Below are 18,672 nucleotides of genomic sequence, written 5' to 3' on the forward strand. Positions count from 1 at the left end.
TTGCATTATGTTGAAAAAAAAAAAAACCCACACATTATTACTACATGTGTGATAATACTGTATTTCTATTATTATCATATTTATATCCACTTTTAACAATGTATAATGTCAGGAATTCCTCATGCGTTGTTGTTAAATCTCTTGATTTAAATCAGAACGCCTTCACTTCAGTGTTTCCAAAAATACCCAAACATATTTATGTACCTTTGAAGAAGCCTTCACAAAAGCAAAACGACATCCACTTTACGGTGAGTATACAAGCTGCAAGGCAGCAGTGCCACCAGCCTTCCAAATAATAACAATAATCCTGCTGTACTCGCAAATATCCTTTCTCATCTTTTATGAAAAGAGACTCAGCCCAACATGCTTTTCACCTCCAATCTAAAACGTTACAAACCGAGGGCTCTCGCTCTGCTATCTTGTGAGGGGAAAAAAAAAGAACTGTCAGCATTTATTTTCCTTTCTCCATATTTCATTAGTTTCTTGTTGGAAAATACAATCCATACTTTTTGTACATGTACAAACAAGGATAGATGTGTACTATTGGTGCGGCTACTTTATTTCCATATGTAAAGCGGATTCAACGTATTAACCGGAAATACAGAATACAGCTTCAATTCGTATATCATCACTGTCAGGTGGACACGCGGAAACGGTTTGTCCAAATCTTGTCAATTTGCCTCGTTCGAAACTATAAATCGATCTGATGGGTGTGTCGTAAAACCGAGGCCTCCGGCGTCTGCAGTGTGTGATCTGTTTCGCGTGATGACGTTCGACCCGGGCGCCGGGTCGAGAGTCGTTCTATAAATGCAGCTCACTTACCACTGCGCATACTCGATCCATCTTTGTCTCAGCCAGAGGAAGAAAAGAAGTAGCTTTACATTTATCTCCATTTTCTTCTATTAGAAACCACTTAGTTCCTTCTGCGGGGCATCATTTCTGCTCCCCATCAGTCGGATTTCCCAACGGGAGGGGGGGTGGGGGGGCATGTGAAGACTTTATGACAGTTTAAACTGTGAAGGGCTCTAAATCTGGGAATTAATCCATGCAGTTAAAATAATCACCGAGCTCTCGAGAGACTCACTTAGCGCTCACGGTTTTACATTTCTGTCCAAGTCCTACTAACCTACTAAAATAAAACACCATTAGGGAAATATCACATGGATTTGCAGTACTGTGAACATGGACGGATATTAAGTTTGCCGCTCAGAAAAAGTCTGGCATTTCTTCTTGTTAACATTGCTCCAAAGGAGAAGGAATTGCTAGCTTATAGCATAGTCGTTTTCGAATAGGAGATCATTTAAAAAGGTTGGCAGGACACTCGAGAGATAGCGAGCTTCGCTCAATGTAAAAAACAAAACAACAGAAGTAAATAAAAACAAACTCACTCTTTCTCTAAAACAAATCGCACTCGCATAGGTTCTGTGGTCATTTTCAGCTACATGATAACCATGAACCACGGTACACACCGTTACTTTTGGAGTATTAAAATCAGATCTGCGTACTTACCGGCATAAGTGTATTTGGTGATGAAATGAGCAGATTACGTAAAAAATTCCACAATTCCGTGCAGCCAATATGTGAGCATTCCTCAACTCAATGCAGTTTCCGTGTATACCATCGAAAACCCTGGATGAAAACTACTACTGACGCTGCCGCGATCACCGCTGCAACTACAAAAACTCATCATCGCTATCATAATAATACACCTCCATTCCTAAACATACATTTCTAATCTTGAATCTTGTTGTTTTGTTTATAGCAAACGAAATGCTTCATTAACATCTTCACGTCTGCCCGCGGGGAATCTCAAGTTTGATTCATTATATGACAGGCATTTGAGCCTGTTCATTTAGTCCTAATCGGCCCTTTAGATCTAAACTAATTGTCCCGTTGAATATTCTAAATATTCAAATGATTTCTTTATTTTTTCCCCCCCCCCGATAATGCCTTGCGTTCCGTATAACGGCCTGATTTACATGAGGCGTATAACACGACTGTACAGTACACAACCTGACGCACAAGAACAAAAGAGATCGCCATGCATATGTAGAAAGCGTCAGTGACACTTCAGGCGCACGTAGGTGGTGTTGGCAGCCAAGAAAGCAACCTTAACGGCATTGCTCTGCTTTTTGTGAGATGCGGAAAGGGATCACACGGATGCCGCGAAGGATGTGAATGCGGCAGCGACGGTGCAATGCTTTTTATAAAGCTGCCGCTCAATCAACATTTGATAATATCAGCTTCCTGTCAGCAGGGATGGTGGGCAGAGTCACCTACAGAGGTGGGCATTGAGTCAGACTGACGATCCAGTCCATCAGTCCTTCACTGACGGACGTTTTTTTTTGGGGGGGCTGACCGACTGACAGAACCGACGGATTAACTGACGGATTTAAAGCGGAAGTCAGCCCAAACATATTTTTTTTCAAGAATATGTTCCCAGCAGGCCCACTAGTTGAAACACGGCATTCTGATTAATTTTGCGTTTATAGAATAAGTTAAGCAGCAAAATGCAACTCGTTTTCAGCCATCTCTGGGGGCGGCCATTTTGCCTTCCGTCGACTGAAAATGACATCACAACTGCTCACGACGACCAATCACGGCTGACCTGTTTTCTGTATCTGAGCCGTGATTGGTCGTCGGGAGCAGTTGTGATGTCATTTTCAGTCGACAGAAGACAAAATGGCCGCCCCCAGACATGGCTAAAAACGAGTGGATTAACACTTATTCCACAAACGCAATATTTATCAGATTGCCCTGTTTCAACTAGTGGGCTTGCATAGAACATATTCTTGAAAAAAAAAATGTTTGGGTTGACTTCCGACTGACCTGACGGATCGACGGACTGACGATTACAATTCAGTTCGTCACAAAAAATGACGGACTGACGAATGACGGACTGACCGACGGATTGACAATTACAATTCAGTTCGTCACAAAAAATGACAAACTGGTACCCTGGCCGCTGATGGGTGACGAATGACGGAGCAGCAAAATTTGGGTCTCCGGTAATCTATATGGTGGGGCATGGACACAAAAATGTGACTTCTCATCGGCAGTTTCACGCTTGCGTAAATCCAAACATCAGTGCCGTCTGATTTCATAAATGTTCTGGATGAACAGACAATATTCCCGCAGCTAATGAGGCGCCGACTCTGTGCCAATACTTGTATACATACGGTGTTGGCAAAGTAACACAATGTTCAGCAAAACATTTGCCACGCACATCCCTGAGTGACAATGGCTGCCGAATGTGATCTAAATGAGTATGAGAAGTCAACTCTGATTGAGTTGCCAATTAAGATAAGAATGCCTTTATTGATCCCACAGTGGGGAAATTTTCAATTTTCAATTTTCAATTGAACCAGTACTCGGCTTTACCTGTCTCACAATATCGTCCTGTGAATCCTGAAGGGCACACACATGTGTTGGGGGACACGCATGTCCCGCCGCTCCTGCAACCGTCTTCACAGAAAGCTGGAAAGACAGGGAAAAGTGAAGGAAAAAAAATGTTTTATTAAAGCACTCCACACTTGCCGCTGTCTTGCATTTTAATGGGTACTTTTAGGCAACACAAAGTGATATTATATAAAGTAATATTTTTATCATTCACTTCTATGCTATTAATGCCTTAATTTATTCATTGCCAGACGTTTTCAAAACCTCATTTACCCTAACGTTTGAAAAAAATTGGGAAAAAAATATAAATAAATTCCTGGGACTGAATGGCTGGACTATGAAAAGACAAGTAAATTCGTCAATGGCAGTGAATAAGTGAAAAATAATTGTTCTAATATGTTTTGCGCTGGGGAGGCGTGGAATATGTGTGCAGGTCATTTAAACAATTCCAATTAATCAATATTGAAAGGTCTTCCAAACAAGCAGCCTGATCTGACAAAACTTAATCGCCATACTCATCGCCTGAGTATGTTTGATTCATTTTAACACGGCGAGTTGGTGCAAATCGTTATTGATCAATACCAGATTCAGCCTGAAGCATTCCTAATTTAGCATTTCCTTGTTGTATATTGCAACAATCAGAAATGGGTGTGCTTATGTGAGCATGATGATTTGTTTAGGAGAGAAGATGGCGTCATGCCTCAATATTGCAGCAAACGGAGAAAACACAAAGCAGATGGTCTGTTTTTTCTTTAGGAAATCTGCCACCAGTGTTTTTTTCTCCCCCCCATAAAACACAAGATGAGGAGGACCATCTCACAAGTCTATTTTAAAAAGAGGAAAAAGTTGGGAAAATTCAGCAAGTTAATTCAGAAGAAATTACTTGAGTATTTCAAAACTTCAAGAATAACGAGTTGCAAGATGAGCCTTAAAGGGGAAATCAACCCAAACATATTTTTTCACATCACAACTACTCAGGGCTCAGGTAACGACCAATCACGGCTGACCTGATTTCTGAAGCTGAGCCCTGATTGATCGTTACCTGAGCCCCGAGTAGCTGTGATGTCATTTTCAGTCGACAGAAATGACAAAATGGCCGCCCACAGAGATAGCTAAAAACGGGCGGATTAACTCTTATTCCACAAACGCAATATTCCTCAGAATGCCTTGTTGTTGCATAGAACATATTCTTGAAAAAAAATTATGTTTGGGTTGATTTCCCCTCTTTAATGGACTGAAACGTCGAGTCGTGTCCACATATATCACGTCACCCCTTTAAGTGTCCTGGTGTTGTAAAGGATCGCAAGAATAGCTTTAAAACACGTACATTTTGAGATGAGTTTGTTTGACTTTATATTTGAGTAAGTCAATGATTTAAAAAATCTCTCATTAAGAGCCTGATTGCTTCTGTACTTATAAACCTCACACTGAAATATTAATTACACTTTATTGACTCAATCTATCTCCAGCACTAATTATCGTTTCACCACCATCAGCGATATGCTGCCTGTCTTTTCCAGCTAATGACTTTCAAACACGGGGAGGGGAAACCACAATGACCATCGTAATACTTGAGATTCATTATTAAGTGTATCTATAAGCAACTAATGAATTGGGCTGCAGTAAAGTTAATGTTCAGGCTTCATTAAGTCTTGTGATTTTCAATATGTATGCTATTTTGTTAATCTTGTGATGAAGTCTTAATTATAGCAATCTGTCTTCGGCCCGCCTCCTCATTTTCTTGATGAGGCGATGGATATTCCGCGTGACTGTTGTCAGGGGAATATGTGACGGGCAGACACGGGATGAATTCAAATGAAACGTCAATACACACGGGAGTACGATTCAATTTAAAACCTGTCGAATATTTTGTGGGGAAATATGAAGTTCACACTTGCAAAGTCCTTCCCCGACACCGTTTGCCGGGCGGGCCCCGCTTCCGTTTTACGTCGGCCGAAATCCCGGCTAGGACGACGAATAATCTGCGCTACGGTCGTGACTCCTTCACTGTCGCTCTTGTGACCTCCAGTTAAACCATCCTGATGCTTAAGTGAGCCTGTTGCTGACTCGTGACTTCTCAAGACATGCTTATACTCACAGATGTGCTATTTGAGTTTCCCATTATGGGCCTCGATTGCTTTCCGGTGGGTGGTGGGAATGAAATCACTCCACTATGTGCCATAGCTAACGGCCCCGTTCACGGTCATTGGGCATCTAAGGATCCATCTCAGAATTAGTGTTGGAGTGAACAGTGAAAGCCAAATGGGTATTCCACCAATTGCGAGAAATATCAAAAGTGCATTTTAATTAGAACATGGGAGAGAACTCAGCTAATTACGGGCTTCCGCGGCTGCGCAGCTCATTGATGTGACGCGTTAATGCTTTGTTAGTCTTGTGATAATGACATTATTAACTCATTCACTGCCATTGAACAATTTCTTTGTCCTTTCACAGTCCAGCCATTCAATCCCGGGAATTTATTGATATATATTTTTGAATTTTTTTTTCCAAAGGTTAGGGTAAAAGAGGGTCTGAAACTGTCCGGCAGTGAATGAGTTAAAGTTCTTTAAAAAAAACGGTGGGTGCAGTACATATTTCCATGTCTTGGTATTGGTCATGGAAATGAATTGATAAATTCAAAAGAGCAACAACTTTTTGTGATTAACCTAGGAAATTATTTGTTTAAAATAATGTGGAAGTCGAGTCATAAAAATGATTTTCTATAACATGTTTTATGCGGCACCACAATTCCAAACACGGTATTCGGATTAATGTGGAATAAGAATTAAGAGTAACTAACCCATATCAAAGTGCTTAATTCTTAATTTCACAAACGCAATAATAATCACAATAATCACCGTGTGTAGACGCATGGAGGAGCATACTTTATGACATATTATTGCAAATAAAAGGCTTGACTTGATCTTAAAAATATGTGTATCTCTAAAATATGAACTATATATAGTATACAAAATGCGGTACCAATCTAAACATTGAGCCTCAACAATAGGAGTCCTTTGAGTTATAGAAGCATGGCTATATTTCAACACAGCAGTTATATGTCATTGTGAGCCACTGAGTTTACAATGAGTGAATAAATCAATACTTGTAAAGAAGCGCTTGGCTGCCATTTGTTTGTACTGCCGGAGGGACAAACAAGGCTCTGGAAACAATGACCACTCTGACTAAGGTCAAAGTCAGTGTCGATTGTATGGGTGGCTTGTAAACCTCGCTGATGGCTTTGTTCGGGCGTAAAGCGCGGGTCAACTGCCTACATCAGACCTGCCTCTTGCTGTTTGCTTACAAAAGAGTTCACCGCAAAAACGCTGCAATCATATTCAACGCAAAAAGGCTTCTAACGCGTTAGGCACGCCCGTCCGCGAGGTAGTCACCCTCACTGGTGAGCATTTTCTGCATCATCACAGATAATGACTCTGCTCGGATGACAATAAAGACCTGTGCCAGGCGCTGTGCGCGGATTAAAAATGCATAAAGAGATGATTTTTTTTGTTTTTTTTACCATCATAATGCATCCGCAGAGGGTTGTGAGGGCAGATGATCAATACCGCTGACGTGCCAATTTATTAACCCCCCCCCCCATGTGCTTTTCTTGGAATTCTTTCACTGTGACGAGCCTCCATACACTTCAATCAATTTAAGGATGGATTGCCTCGAGCCAGCAGCAAATGATGGAAACAGATTTGAACATTCTCCAAAATAACGCGAAAGACGCTCTCGGTTTGAAGAAATGTGTTTATTATAACTATAACATTCAATGCAGATAACATTGTATGGATACAGTTTTGATTCATCGAGTTTGGTCCGGATTTAATTTCTTAGTTTGAATTTACATTCCCAAATCCAAATGCTGTACTCCCTGACTTTATTGTCTGTTTATTTCTCTTTTTAAATGGCGCCCCATTGTAAGGAAAAGGGCAGTTCTGGGATAAGCAGATGTTGCTTGTCAGCCATTGTGCCTTTCCTTATCATTCCGGCCTGAACAGCAAGCCCGAGCTGATTCCAAGTGGTCATTTGGGTTGAGGTCAAGAGTCTGATAAAGATGGCTCCGTGGGAGAGAGTGTTGTCATCCTTCAGGATGGAGTTTGATTCTAGACTGTGGGTGTGTGTGCGTAGAATGGCTCCTTGCTATCTGCAGTACGTGTTGACATTTACTTCGAAGATAGCGAGCTTCCCCTTTACAGTGATGGAGATAATTCCCGACACCATTACAACAATTGACTAAACATACATTTCTAAGCTTGAAGCTAGTCGTTTTGTTTATAAAAATCCACTGCAGATGGTACGGAAGCTAACCAGATGGGTGAAGTCGACAAAGATGGCACAGAGTAGCCATTTGTTAATGTTCAACAGGGGAATGAAAAAAAAATGCAAACTGACAACAGCAACTTTTTTTTCCCTTGATGAAAGTCTGTAATCTGGGATTCTTACCCCATTTCCCCCTGAAAAAATATGGAGTGCTTCATCTTACTCCAAAAGGTAATATACCCTATATATATATATATATATATATATATATATATATATATATATATATATATATATATATATATATATATATATATATTCTTAAAATGAAAATAAATTCCTAAAAATTGATGTGTAAAATGAAAAGCTGCAGACAAATTCTGGACAAACGTTTGTACAGAGTTTGGCAAATCAACAAATTAAAAGTAACGCACAGCTTTGGAAATTTGAAGTTGTTTTAAATCGCAGTTGCGGCCTTGTATAGGGAAGTGTGGAACTGACAAATTGGAGTAAATATTTTTGACTGGTAAATACGTTTGAAAGTACCTGCAATACGTTTGAAAGTATTTACAAGTACGTTCAAACGTATTTGCAAGTACGTTTGAATGTATTAGCAAATAAGTTCAAACGTACAACTTTGCATTTTTTCTTCATAAAGCCACAGTGTTTTTTCACTTTCACTTGCGCTCTCCCCATAGCATTATGGGAAAAATGACAAACGAAAATCATACACTGAAGACATCTTAATAAATAATAAAAATGATGAATAAACAGCGTTCACTTAATCAATTTTTGAACATATTAAAAAAATATCGTGCATATGTATGTCAACACCCCATGGCATTATGGGAAAAAAAAAAAACGCGTAACGTATTTAGCACCTAACCGACAAGTGCGTTCGAACGTATTTGCAAATGTTGGAACGCATTTAACTTTAACGGTTCTTTTACAACTACATACCAATAAAGGACCTGCGGGACAATGAACCTAGGAAAAAAAACAACAACATTTCACCGACTATCAAAAAACCGCATGTGACTAAACATTAACTCTGAAACTAGCCATTCCCGTCACGTATGGATGATTTTATCTATTTTAATCTGTGGAAGAGTCACAGGGGCATGGAGCTATCAGAGGAGCAAGAGGGGAGGAACAGGGACGCCCTTGGCAGTCGGATGTGAGGAGTTTTCATAACTATATGCTGAGCGGGGCGAGCGAATCCCCACGTCCAAATCCATTATTGAAAAACACACACATACACACATCCGAGGTAGCTGACGCCACAGTTTTCACCAACCGCTGCCGTTTCACTGATAAGATGGCGTTTACTGCTGGGATGCACGACGTCGTGCTGGAATTACGCATGACACATGCTGCCGGGGTCTGAAGGGGGGAAACAAAAGCCGAGCTGCATTTGATCCCACGAGGAGATTGGGATGGCTTGCTTGTTTAGATTTCCTTTCATAACAATGCTCGGCCAATTCAAGGACGCTACAACATACAGAAACACATCATGTCAGCTGAGATATGTCAGCAGATAGGTAACCAAAGGAAGCGGAAAATTGTATATATGTATTTGATCAGGATTGTGGACAGCTAGCATAAAATCCCTATTCTCTGTTTTAGCTAGCATAAAATCCCTATTCTCTGTTTTAGAGCAGGAAAAGAAGTCTATGATTGACACTTGGAGTGTCATCCTGAAAGACAGCACGTGGTCAAGATGACTGATGCCTCAGGTACTGAGAGTGACAGACAATGATATGCTGTGAAAAAAAAAAAAAAACAGATGACAGGTAAGAAATCCGCATTGAGAGAGGCTAAGGATATAAAGACAGGCATTTAATGTCGGGGTGTGAATGTGTGTTTCTCATGCAAAAAGCTCAAGGCAAACTAAACCACAGTTGTCTGTAGGGATGTAACGATTCAATCGAAAATCTATTTAAAATGGATTGAAACTACTTAACTCATTCACTGCCAGACATTTTCAGACACTCTAATGTTTGAAAAAATTGGGGGAAAAAAAATATAAATAAATTCCTGGGGTTGAATGGCTGGACTGCGAAAAGACAAATAAATACGTCAATGGCAGCGAATGAGTTAAAATATCTCTCTGGTGTCTCTGCTGTAAAGGACCCGCATACGTAAATTAGTTAACTTAACACGCTTGCGCCAAACATCATTGCGTATTGTGTTTGCGGATGGCTGCAGCGCCAAACTAGCGGACAAAGACAAGCATCGCAGCGATTTTAAAACATTTGATCGAATCGAAATCGGTAACTGAATCTGGGCTTGAGTTGATCGTTACATTCTTCTCTACTATTGTGCAGTGCTACGCTAACAACTACGCTGGGGCAGAGGAAACTATCACAACTGACGTTATTGTTCGGTTTTAAGCACGCACACGGCTCAGTGTCATTTTACGGTAATGTTTTCGTGTGTGTGTGTGTGTGTCGTTGAACTATTTGAATTGAATGAATTATTTTTATCGTATTTGTTTGTTGTATGGAAGTTTGATTGTGAATATACCAAAGAACGATACTGGTAGCAGTTTTAAATCCGAGAGCATTTTCTTTGTTTGTGGAATCATACAGCGAAAACACATCTTCAGATCTTGAAGATAACATTGGCATGCAAACATAAATATACAATACAATATATTATACAATAATATAGACCAGGTCACTGCAGAGAGTTTTATTACAGGATAGCGCCACTAATCAATGATGACGCTCTAATCAGTCCAAGTGCCAGAAATTCATCCCTCTCAAAAATCCCAATGAAACAAAAACGAATCATACTCTTAATGGTATGTTCCCACCCAACTGTGGTCTGGCGTAATCTCTTTCCAGTTCAATCAAAGATCCTATCACAGCGTTTACAACCACTGACACACATGGCAAATAACTTAATGGAATGGGAGTGAGCAACATCACTGGTTCCAATGAGGCGTGGCTGCCACTCATGTTACCAGCCTCTAAGTCCCAATCCCACAATTCCTTTATTAGTAGTAAAATAAGAGTCGGAAGCACTCCACCATACAATTCAAACTGAAGTGTCACAAAGTCTTCATAAAAAGTGTCTTTAATGACGTACGTAGTAGTACCCTTAAGCCTCTTTCTCACTTTACTATTCCTACCTGGTTTAGCAGATTGCACTTGCTTTTAACCGTCTTAGGTTTGTGTAATTGATTGTCCACTACAAAAGGAGAGCTGCCTGACTTGCTGTCGGATGCTTTTTGGATGTCAACTTTATTGGATATGCATTCAGGGCTATGTTAGATTAGGCCTCTTTGGCACACATAATTAGATGACTTGACCGTTTGATGGCGGTGAATGTTTGTTGAATTTATTCTTATTAAATAGACTATAAATCTACCGAGAAATGTATCTGCATCCAGATGCTGTTATTTGTTGCAACCACTTGACGAAATGAAATTGAATGCGTTCGGCGAACATTTTTCCCCAGCGCAGGAATACGAATTCAATCAGAACACTTTGCTAATGACTATGCAAATTGGGAGGTCCACCAATTAAAAAAAAGTTGAAAAAGCGGAGTATTTAACCTGTGTGCTCAAGCTAGAAAAGTGGCCGACCAAACATTTTTTTGCGCCACGGAGTCACTTTACGTAGACATATTTTGATGGATGCATAATAAGAAATAATGTACAAACGAATGATCAAATCTGAAAATCACCGTTGCGCCGTTACGATGAATGTAGTTGCTATAATAGTGGGATCCCCGTGCATTCAAGAAACTCCAAAAGGCTTATCTTTCAATGACGGTACACCGGCCGCAGGCGGTGTTTGAAGCCACTCTTCAGTTGTTAGTGAAAAAAAAGTCAGTGAGTGCTGACAGCGCCTCTCTGATCAACTCAATAAAGAAAAAGAAAAAAATGTGTTCAGTTTCGCGGCATGCATTTGTAGAACATCTTTCTGCAATGTGCAACGACGTATATCATGGAACGTCAAGTGCAATTTGATGTTTCAGCAGGAAACCTGCGTGAATTGACGGGAGTCTTCATTGAACCTAACGTGCGTGAATTTGGTCGGCGGGATGGTCGGAGTCTGGATTCAAACTCCCAACCTCCGAATTGTGAGGCGGCTGTGCTAACCGCTCCTTTACCGTGCTGCCCATTCGTAATTGCCTCCCTGAGAATTGGGTGATTGCTTTTTGTTACACAGCAGCTACATCATATCGAGGAACAGCCCCCCAAAAAATAATTGCCTCAAATGATAATTGCCAGAAAGCTTAAAACGTGCACTCTCTTCTTCTTTTCCGTGCGCAATTAATCATTGCTTCACTCAATTAAAATACGACACAACCGCCCTCTAGCACAGACTACACGGCCGAGAAGCTGCGACATATTGTATCAAAATGAGACGGGTGGGGGAACAGCGATTATGTAAACATCAAATTAAATCCTTCAGACTTGTAAGGAAAATCAAGGCTGTACCCAACAACTCCCCCCTTCGGTGCTTATCGCCCGCCACCTCCTTCCTAACGCAAACATCCTCCCTTGATAATTCAGAATACGTTATCTTTTTCCTTAATTGCTCGCTGTTAGTTGGGTGAAACATGGCCCCTCCGTGATTAGCTCTGCTAGGAAGATGAGAACAGAAAGAGATCATGCTTTTGTCTCCCGATGCTTTTTAGACTCGCTACTCAGCCGCTTTGGTCTGTACAGGCCAGCTCTTGGAGATGAAATGGACCATGAACACGATTAGCTCACTTATTCGACAACTGACGCAAGCTCTGCAATAGGCAGCTGATCATTAGCGTGACACCGAGACAACGCCGATCTATAATTCTTTGCTTTGCTCCGATTGAACTACTGTGGACTATTTATTGTGTTGTGACTGTTGACACAGAGGCAACTCTTTTCTCCCCGTGAGAGTTAAACAAATAAATTAAAAAAAACAAGGGAAAAACAGTCTTCGTGCCTCAATTTGTCTCAATTCCAGTTACGGCAGAAAATCAATCAATTTCTGTAAATTAATTTCTTTCCATAAAAACAAAAAAAAAATGTTTTGCTTTCAACATTCCTGTCTGCTTTTTACTGCAATCGGGTCCAAGCGACTGCTTTCACAAATTTGACATTTTGCATAACAAGTTGAAGCTATTCTCACCCGGTGTTTGCACAACACCAAAAGCAGGTGAATATATATTTGTCTGTCGCTCAAGGGGCAAGTCATTTCTGTCGCAATAGCAGCCATAATTACCAAGTAGGTGTTGGATAAACATCATTCAAAAGTTCACGTGGGGGCAGAATTGGGCGAGTCTGGATAGACACCGAGTTATTGAGGCAAATGCATCTGGACCCCCTCGTGAGCATGAGCCAAAAATTCAGACATAGACATCGAGAAGTGGAATTGCTCCATTGAGAGCCGCACCTGGGCCACATTACACATCAATTACTGCAGCGTTTCGACAAAAAAAAAATGATAATAATAGCTCACTCTGGTTTAAACCCTCAAACTGTCACATATAAGGAAATGTACTGACTGGTGAAATGGAAGTGCAGGTGATGATTGAATGTGCTGTATATGCTGCGTTATCGTCAAGTCTGAATGAAACGCAATTTGCTGCCTTATAGAACTTTCCTTTTATCGGGGTTACATTTCGTATACGGTTTGAATCTCAGCTGCGCTTCTTATACCGACGTTCTGAAAACATGAAATGGAAGCATACTTATTGCCGTCGCACATGTCATGAGTAACAGAGCAACGAAATTCACTTTACGGTTACAACCCGTCCAAGAGACGTAAAAACAGTGACCGACAAAGTGACAGAACGGGAAGACGGCGCCATGATTTTCTTCGATGAAAAAGAAAACACACGTGTACCGATCTATAGGCTGGTCCGCCTCTTATTTTAAACGGACTTCCGTCGGCGAGTCCGACTAAACTTTCACTAGCCCCCCCATGAGCGATATTTATATTTGAAACAAAACCAAAGATTCACCACACATGGAAGCCTCACTCCAGCATGGGAGCATTAGATGCGTAATAATAAATAAATAAACACGTCTCCTTTTAGGATCCTGAAGCCGCAAGCCTCGGCCAATGGGAAACTGGAGCCTCTGTTATAGGGATTGTGGTATTGCCCTCCACCCTAACGAGGACTAGCGTTATAGCAAATTGATGAACACGGTAGAGTAACTATTATAGTAGCCCATGTCCTTTCCCAAAACAATAAATACTGAATGATGAAATCATTCTTGAAAAATGCATGACCCCTTAGCCAATTAAGTAGCCTTTTTTTTTTTTTTTTTTTTTTTTTTAAAGGCTACAAATTGAAGGGCATGCATCACCTGCACAGCACAGCTTTCAACTTGCTCTGCTAATGACACTTTTTTTTGGGGGGGGGGGGGCTCTAACACCTGACTTAGCCTTGCTTGCCGTGGACATACTGCTCAAGGCTGGCTAAACACGTTTTTTTTGGCCTATTAATATTAACAGCGACGGACGGAGGAGCGCTAGTCGCACTCAGACTAATTCCCTCAGTCCTACGGGGGATGCAGTGATGTATGAGGGGAATGAAATGGGAGGCACAGGTCGATTGGCCAACACCGACGCCATCGCACAGTAATGAGATCTCAGGGGGAGGGGAAAAAAGAGGCCACTTCCTCCAACTCCTTGCTGGAATAATACTAATTGGCCAGAATAGGATAGGAAGTCATCGGAAGTTTTAGGGACATTATCATTAAGTATATTCTAAAAACAGTTGGGTCAAAAATAACCCAATTTGGGTCTAAAAATGGATCGATCCACTCCTTGGGTCAAGCTGACCCAACAAATTGGGTTGTTGTACAAAAACAACCCAGAAAGTTGGGTCAAATTGACCCAAGTAGTAATATATCGTCATGTCATGCGACAAACACTTATCTCCATTTTTTTCCCCATTTTCTTATTTTTACCTGAATCGTGTTTCCGCGTTGCAGAAATCGCATTAAAGTGAAAATTAAAAAAGTTTCCAAAATCGGAGATAAGTGTTTTTCACAGGACAGCGACGATATGTTGTTTTGATATTTGGAGAATATATCGCCGCTGTCCTGTGAAAAACACTTATGTCCAATTTTGAAAAAAAAAAAAAACATTAATGAGATGTGGAAACGTGGAAACCTGTAAACACCACACACACAAAAATGGACATAAGTGTTTTTCACAGGACAGCGACGATATGAATGACTGAAATTGGCAACGACATTTTTTTTCAACTTGCAGATGTTCTTACCATGTTAGTTTTTTCTGGTTTTATGTTGACAAAACACTACGTACATATTTGAAAAGAATTTGTTAGACATGTTTGCATATTGATTTGCTTGCTTGATGTGAAGCGATATTAATTGTAATTGTTGACACCATACTTGAACATTTTGTTTAAATAAGCTTCTATTTAATCTCTATATTGACTGTGTGTTTATTTGACTATTCCATACTGGAGTTGTGTTGGCCCCTTTATAAATGTTCACATTCCTGGCACTTAAATTTCCACACTATGACATATTCCCCGAAGTTGTTATCATCATTATAATTATTATTTACAATACCAAAAATTATACCTGGTATTTATTTAACATTTCCATCATCCACAATTAGGCACCGGCGCACATCTAATTCATTTATCGAGTCTGCTTATACACTCCTATGCGCCAAAAACAGTGCTGCTAATAACAGAATGGTGTAGCATTATTGACTATGAACTGCACTGTTTCCACTATTATACTTCTCTAAATAGTATTTGTCACTGGCACACATTAGTCGGTTCCCACGTTTCATATTCTCCACAATAATTACAAATATCCAGCTTTTGAGTCCTGCGTTCCTTCATTTGCTCTTTGCCAATGACTCCTAGAATGAAAAATGTGGCGCTAGCTATACAGACAGACTGCATATTGCTTCGACGTAGAGGTGCGTGTGTATATGAGCTTGGAGAATTTCCAGAGGCAGAAAATGTATGCAAAGCATTTTGAAAATTGCATTGATCTGTTCCCAAGACCTGTTTTCTGCCTGCTTCCCATCTTAATGCATGTGTGACACCAGTGTCGTGGGTGGCTTCAGTCGGTTACACCCACTTCTACAGTTTTGTTTTGTCCAAATCCCAACCATCACCTTTGAATTTAATTTGTCATGCTCTGTCTTTTTCACGTTTCCTTTTTCTTTCCTTTTCGCAGACATACTGCCATTCGCCCAAGGTTATAAAGCAAGAGGCAAAGGCACATTTCACAGACTATAACACACTTTCCGTTAAACTTCTGTTAGTTTTTTTTTGGTCATTTGCCATCATCTTACATGTGAAAAACTCACCAAATGTAAAAATAAAATGACACTGACTGACTGATTGCGGAGTCTTATCCTAGCTGCACTTAAGAACCATGGCAGGAATCACAGCCGGTGATTCATCACAACCACTGTCCCTTCATGGAACAGATTTTGTGAAATCACACACTAATTAATGATGCTTTCATTTTTGGATGACTGCCAAGCACTACCACAGTGTCAATTGTGAACATTTCATGAAAAGCTCCTTATGAGCTTGTGTTATTGCCTTACTTGGTAGTTAAACTCAGCATATTAAAGACTGTCAAAAATCCCTTTAAAGCCTTGTGAGTGCTTTTTATTCTTCAATGTGATTTTTCATTCTAATTACTGGAAATTACCTAGCTAGCTCTGTTTAAGTTAAACCTTTCATGACAAGTATATTCCCGCAGCATACAGGAGGCATTTGAATATATTTTACATTACGTGACAGTGTATGCGGAATGAGTTTCAGGGCCACACCACCATAGCAATTAGATTTGGGCTTCCCGGTTCTCACTTGGATACTTAGTTGGGAAAAAAAACGTGATTTTTGTTTGTGTTTTTCCGCTGGGAGTTTAAGCTCAACAGCCACTCGGAATGCTATAACGGCTTATAAAATGTAGAGCTTGAAACCATCCATCCAATCTCCGCACTGCTTATCCTCGTAAAGGTTGCAGGTGAGCTGGAGTCGATCCCATTTGACATTAGATGAGAGGCAGGGCACATCCTCAATTGGTTAGCAGCCAGCCCGCCTTGATTCCATAGTCTTCTTAGTCCCTCTTTGTATATACAGTCATGACTTCATTTGAAACCCTGACACACAATATCTTGTAATTACGGCACTTACTGTAGATCATTTTTATACCAGTAAATATGTTGCTCTGAATCAGTAACTGATATCAGGGCACAACACTATCCAGGTTATCTATTCTTGCTGTCATAAAATAATGTCTCTCTTGTATTAGAGATGTTATTTCTCAAGAGATTCCGTGTTTTATTTGGCAAGGACCAAGCTTTAGAGTACTAAAAAAAAAAAAAAAAGATTGTAGTGTATTTTTCAGCTTGCTGACAGTGTTCTATAAAATAGAATCAGGTAAATGCTGCTATTCTTTATGCGTGATGATGGACCTAGTCATGTTCATTGTAAATCCAAGATCCAGTTTTATGAGTGGTATTTCACGTAAATGCGAAAAGTTGAATTTTCTCTTCTCTTGTCTTCAACAATTAAAGATGAACAAAACACTTTTAAAGGGTGGACTGAAACACTCAAACTGACTGATTCCAGTGTAGTAAAAAATACTATAAGCAAAGCGTAGACTTAAATAATATTACAGAACCTACTTTGGATTACAATTACAGAATTACCGGTACTAATTCTTTAATAAGATGGTACATATATTTGAAGTTTAGAGCCACATTTGTCCCATGCAGGTTCTCGTTTGTCTGGTCATTAGAACTGCTCCTCTACTTGGGGGGGAAGACACATAATGCCAAGCTCATAGCAGGCTGACCTATCAAAACCAGGCAACAACAGATGATTGCGGTATGTGCGCATACCCTATGAGTCCAAAGAGTCACATTTTTTGGGCTGTAGTTTTAAGATTTCCGATGTTATGAGTTATTTCACCTTTTTTTGTTTAGTACATAACTCCACATGTGTCCATTCATAGTTTTGATGCCTTCAGTGAGAATCTATAATGAAAACAGTCAAAGAAACGCATTGAATGAGGTGTGTCCAAACTTTTGGCCTGTACTATATATGCCCATAATTGATCAAACATTCAATTTCAAATAAAAAAAAATAAAACAAAATCGACCATTCATGCCTTTCCTTGCCTCATCTCTGTGTGCTCATGAGCAGCCAAACCAATGAGGCAATTGGACGGTGCTTAAATGGTCGACAGAAGGCAGTGTGAGCACTGAGGCAGAGAAGGCGCACCTGTGGAAAAAGCTCCAAAATCAATTTTGGAATCATCAGTCTGACCAATGTGGCCTGCTTAGGTGATGAGTAGGAGGGCTGAACCAGACTGGCGATGATGTTACTACGAGACATGTGATCCCTCCCAATTGCCTGCCTGTGTTGACATGACTGAAGGGATATTCCAGGGTAGGAACTTACCTCTGCAGATGGTGCCGTTTCCAACGTAGCCCGGCTTGCAGGTACACAGGTGTCCTCGAATGGTGTTGGTGCAGATCGCATTGTCATCGCATGAATTGTGACTACTGGCACATTCATCGTGCTCTGTAAGAGAGACGGATAAAGGCAGACCCCCAAAGTGAGATGGTAGGACATTATGGGGGCCCCTAAGCAATGCTCAAGCATGCGTCTGAACATTCACACAAACTCCCTGAGCATTCCTTGGAGCAATATCAGACATGTACATACATGGCAGCCAAACGTGGTCACGCTTGTCATAAGTTACATGATGTAGGTATGTTACAAAAAAACCCCATTAATAAATCACAAAAATCTGCAGTCACCTGACATCTGAAACGAGAGAAACAACCTCATTTAAGGGGCTCCTAAACTACGCCCATGTTTGGAATTCCTGAATGGAGCAATCCGCGTGTCGCCTGCAGCGTCTTGTCAGTGGCGAGTGTGAGTGAGTATGTGGGTCAATGTACTGTATGCTTTAAATTATAGTAGAACAACTGTGTTTGCACCCTAGATCGCGCTACTGAAACTGTTAGGAAAGTGGGAATGGTG

The 18,672-nt window shown here is 40.5% G+C and overlaps 1 protein-coding gene and 1 long non-coding RNA gene across 9 annotated transcripts in view; one reads left to right on the forward strand and one right to left on the reverse strand.

The window, feature by feature from the left end:
• Positions 1 to 18,672, forward strand: part of LOC147149713 (uncharacterized) — a 150,437-nt gene that overhangs the window by 48,800 nt on the left and 82,965 nt on the right. The window contains exon 4 of one of the 8 annotated variants that reach the window (XR_015086151.1): positions 9,322 to 9,401. The exons of the other annotated variants lie outside the window; for them this stretch is intronic. This is a non-coding gene — a long non-coding RNA (uncharacterized LOC147149713). The remainder of the gene's footprint in view (positions 1 to 9,321; positions 9,402 to 18,672) is intronic. 8 annotated transcript variants of the gene reach the window in all.
• The window catches only part of LOC147149715 (protein kinase C-binding protein NELL1-like), a 154,852-nt gene that overhangs the window by 22,032 nt on the left and 114,148 nt on the right, over positions 1 to 18,672 (reverse strand). Inside the window, exons 14-15 of the mRNA XM_086025785.1 lie at positions 18,085 to 18,207; positions 3,382 to 3,477 (exon numbers count right to left, since the gene is read on the reverse strand). Of these exons, the coding sequence (XP_085881911.1) occupies positions 3,382 to 3,477; positions 18,085 to 18,207 (219 nt within the window). The remainder of the gene's footprint in view (positions 1 to 3,381; positions 3,478 to 18,084; positions 18,208 to 18,672) is intronic.

Source organism: Filicampus tigris, chromosome 3, assembly GCF_054856515.1.
Source record: "Filicampus tigris isolate MCC_2025a chromosome 3, RoL_Ftig_1.0, whole genome shotgun sequence".
Lineage (NCBI taxonomy): Eukaryota > Metazoa > Chordata > Actinopteri > Syngnathiformes > Syngnathidae > Filicampus > Filicampus tigris.